The sequence below is a fragment of the Hyalella azteca genome, unplaced genomic scaffold (genome assembly GCF_000764305.2).
Source record: "Hyalella azteca isolate HAZT.00-mixed unplaced genomic scaffold, Hazt_2.0.2 contig13560, whole genome shotgun sequence".
Taxonomy (NCBI): Eukaryota; Metazoa; Arthropoda; class Malacostraca; order Amphipoda; family Hyalellidae; genus Hyalella; species Hyalella azteca.
This window is the reverse complement of record NW_025943477.1, coordinates 11,527-15,563: the sequence shown is the minus strand read 5'-3', so window position 1 is coordinate 15,563 and position 4,037 is coordinate 11,527. Positions and strand designations below refer to the sequence as shown.

The following is a 4,037-nucleotide window of genomic DNA, read 5'->3' as shown; positions in this document are numbered from 1 at the left end:
CGTACCTTGAGACACTTGTATCGTACCTTGAGACACTTGTACCTTGAGACACTAGTATCGTACCTTGAGACACTAGTATCGTACCTTGAGACACTCGCCGCGCTGGATGTTCCAGGAGCGGATGGTCTTGTCAGCGCTGCCCGTGTAGAGGGTTGTTGCGGACGCGTCGGTCACCATGCACATTATTCCAGCTAAGTGACCCTTCATTTAGGAATAATAATTAGGAGTTTTTTCTTCAATTGCTCAAAATCTTTAGGATGAGACTCAGAGTATTCGTTGAGGGATAAATTAGCAAATAATAATTGAAATCCTATTCTTCTTAATTCGTAGGTATGGAGAACGGTAGGAGAACCTTTGAAATAAAACCTAATGGATTAAATTTGCATAGTCAATTATCGGTTAACTGGCATAAATTTGCTGCTGTGGCTGCCTTGAGTTTCTATATTTGAGCTTAAAATTAATAGAAAAGTAATAATAGTGGAATAATTATTTGCCAGCAAAGTTAATTTACAAGGGTTATTCTACCATTTTGATCTGAGAGCTTTTACAATTCGTGTGAATTGCTTTTCAATCCATTAATATTCAAGCTTTTTGATTATATTAGGAATAGGTAACGTACTCCCTTTTATTTTTGAAGAACATGAAAATATGCAAGCAATTTACGCAGAACATTGTAGTAATAGAGCACATAATATGTTTATCTTTCCTGCTAGTATTTACAGATGACAATATAGCTGGACAATCTACATACCTAAATGGAAAATATCATTGCTGGTCGAAATTCGTTGCTGGTCGAATGCACCAAAATAGAAAACCAGTTCTATAAACAATCAAATGTGTGTGAAAAATTAACGCAAGTTTGTCTAACTTAAGAGTTTGGATTACTAACGTGACAGTTCGGCATCCTCACCGTGAGCGTCCTGAGGCAAGTGCCTTCTTCAAAGGACCAGATCTTGGCCGTGCTGTCTGCGCTGCCGGTGATGATCACGTCCAAAGGATTGATCGTGATTTCGTCTTTTCCCCAGTCGTCTGCAGCTGGCACGTAAATGATCGGGTATACGGCTAAGGTGTGACCCTGGAAACAATTGCTACATTTCTAGTCATGAAAATTTATTTTGTTTAACATTTTATTTTGTCTACATTTACTCTACTGCAAAAACTAAAGCTAACTGTAAGATAAATTTTTTCCCGCTAAAACGTAAGAACTGGATTGGAGTAACGTTGTTTGAGTTGAAAATTCACTTGGAACCTATATGGAAAATTCGTTTGGAACGAATTTGGATAAAATTCGTTTTTTTCTGAACGAATTTGTATAAAATTGTTTGAAGGAATTTGTCTAAAATTCGTTTCCAGATCAATAATATTGCAATGAACAATTAACATTTGCGAAAAATGAGCAGCAGCTTGAAATAAAATAATTATATGATGTATCAACGAAATGAATTATTCATATCAGGCAGCGAATCATTTAGCCAGAATTCACCCTGAATGTTCTGATGCACATTTCCTCTGCTATTTCCATTTTATCGCATTCGTCAGAATCTTCGACCAAGTCGCTTTCGTCGAGCAGCCAAGCCTTCGCGGTTTTGTCGTTGCTCGTCGAGAAGATAAACTCGCCCGTGCATATAAGTCGATAAATGCGCGACGTGTGACCTGTTTGAATGAAATATTATTCCTCTATTAACTATGTGTTAATGACAACTTAAACTGTGCACCATGCAAGACGATATTATTATTATTATTATTGTTATTATTATTATTATTATTATCATTATTGTGTGTTATTATAATTATTGTTTTAATAATATATTATTCCTCCATTAACAATGCAATAATGACGGCTACAAAGTCTGTGCTCCTAACGACAGGACTGATCGGAAAGTCGTCATTATTTGTTTGTTATTTCGGGCGCAGTGATACATTCTGAAGATTTTGAAAGACAACACTACAAATTTTATGTACCTTGTAGACTTAATCAACGAATTAATTAGAAATTTAGTTCCAGTGAATATGGCAGCTTAAGTCTTGAATGCTTACTAACTTTCACAAGACTGCTTGTCATGTTAAAACTGTAACTGGAATTATTCCATAGTCAGCTACTACGGCAAGCTTTTGTTTTTTACTGTTAATTAATATAATTACTACCGTTTCAGCATGTTTTTTTCGAAATTCTACCGAAGTTTATCGCAAGGTCCTTTTATATTTTGAAGAACGTTTTCATCTGTAAATTAAACATTACTGTTAATATTAATATCAATATAGTATTTAACTAGAATGAATAAATTTAACTGGAATCATCAGAATTTAACTGGAATCAATTCAACAGGATTAATTCAGACCCCTGTAAACGTAGACACACTCGCAGGTGGTCATGTCCCACTTCCTGATGGTCTTGTCGCTAGACCCTGTGACGACGAACGTCTCTGTGATGGTGATGCACGTTATGTATTTCGTGTGGCCTCTGAAAATATTAAAAAAGCTTTTTAATTATTATGTTTTTTTCTGACCTTGTCTTTCATGTAAAAATGGCGACTGGCGAATTTTAAAAAGAAAATGAAATATTTTCAGCTATATTATAGTTGAATAGTTCAGTTTTAAATTTCAGCCCTATCCGATAATACCTGGATATCAAAAATGTTCTTTACACAAGGCGTGCTTTTATATCTAGTTTGATATAAATTTTTCAGTTATGGTGCTAAAAAATTAATTGATTCGTGTGTATCCCATTCTTCACTTCATATTTAAGCGTTCAAATCAAGTGATGTTGGAATTTATTGGTGCGAATACTCCGCAAAAATGGTTAGAAATCCTCCGTATTTTTAGGAAAAATTCTCCGTCAATAAATAAACGTAAATTTGCGGCTGCAACGCACTATAAAGCCGCGAAAATATGCACGAATGTTTGTTTGAAAATATACCCTTTTTAATAATAAATTTATTCGAATTATCCATTCTCGTATATACCCCTAGGGATTAAATTGATTACAAACCAATAAAAAATTATAATGAAATTTGATCAGTTTGCTTTTCATAAATGCGATCGCATCGAAGCAAAAAAGAAACGCTCACTGCATGACATTGAAACAGCCAGTTACCTCATTTTAAATTTCCCCCGGCTTTAAAATATCAAGAAACAAATAAAAATTTACAATCAAATTAGATCAATTTGATCCAGTTTACAAAGATTCAAAACTATGAGTACCATTTTACAAAACTATTTACGACCGAAGGCAGTCATCGCACCGTAACTTTACCACAGATCCATTTATCAAAAAACATCTAAAAATCCGACGTTAAAATTAGGCTACCTTCATAGTCATTAATAAATGATCGTGCATTGACGAAGCAAAAAGAAAATCTCACTTAATGATGCCGAGGCAGGCAGTTTCGACATCTTAAATTTCTTACAAGCTCGATCAAAGTTGTCAGAATTTTTCTTATCTAATTAGACCATTCTGATGAAGATTGTAAAGATTCAAAATAGAATTAAACTATGATAAAAATATCTCACTTCATGATGCCGAGGCAGGCAGTTTCTGCAGGCCGTATACTCCACATCCTAGCGGTGCAGTCCTCAGACCCCGTGACAAGAACGCTCAAGTCCTCAGACACAGCCAGGCAGTTGACGTCCTGCGCGTGCTCAGTGATGGACTGCAACAGGCGACTGTGCAAGTCTTTGCTGCTCCCGCTACCCATGACGCACGGTGGAGACTGAGATGGCTGCTGTTGAAATTGTTAATTGAATTAATTAATGGTAATTAATGTTAATTAATTAATTAATTAATGTTAATTAATTAATGTTAATTGAATTAAAATTGAATTAATTGTTTTGAATGATAGATTTGAAGCCACGTTGAAATAGTTTCCGAAAAATGAAAAGAAAAAGACCTGCATCTCATTTGCTTTGATTATCATTCAAAACAAATTAATTGTTTTGAATCATAGATGTAAAGCCACGTTAAAATAGTTTCCGAATACTGAAAAGAAAAAAACTTGTATCGTCACGTATATAAATATTAAATTCTCGGAGATTTTGCA

The 4,037-nt window shown here is 34.7% G+C and overlaps 1 protein-coding gene across 1 annotated transcript; it reads right to left on the bottom strand.

Annotated features, from left to right (window-relative positions):
• Positions 1-84: 84 nt before the first annotated feature.
• Positions 85-3,709, bottom strand: LOC108676228 (WD repeat-containing protein 86-like; the record flags this gene model as incomplete). The annotated part of the gene is made up of 5 exons (XM_018164279.2): positions 3,511-3,709; positions 2,340-2,461; positions 1,484-1,653; positions 911-1,075; positions 85-201 (listed from the first exon to the last, which is right to left on the bottom strand). Coding segments are annotated over exons 1-5 (759 nt in total), but the record flags the coding sequence as incomplete, so codon positions are not given.
• Positions 3,710-4,037: the final 328 nt, after the last annotated feature.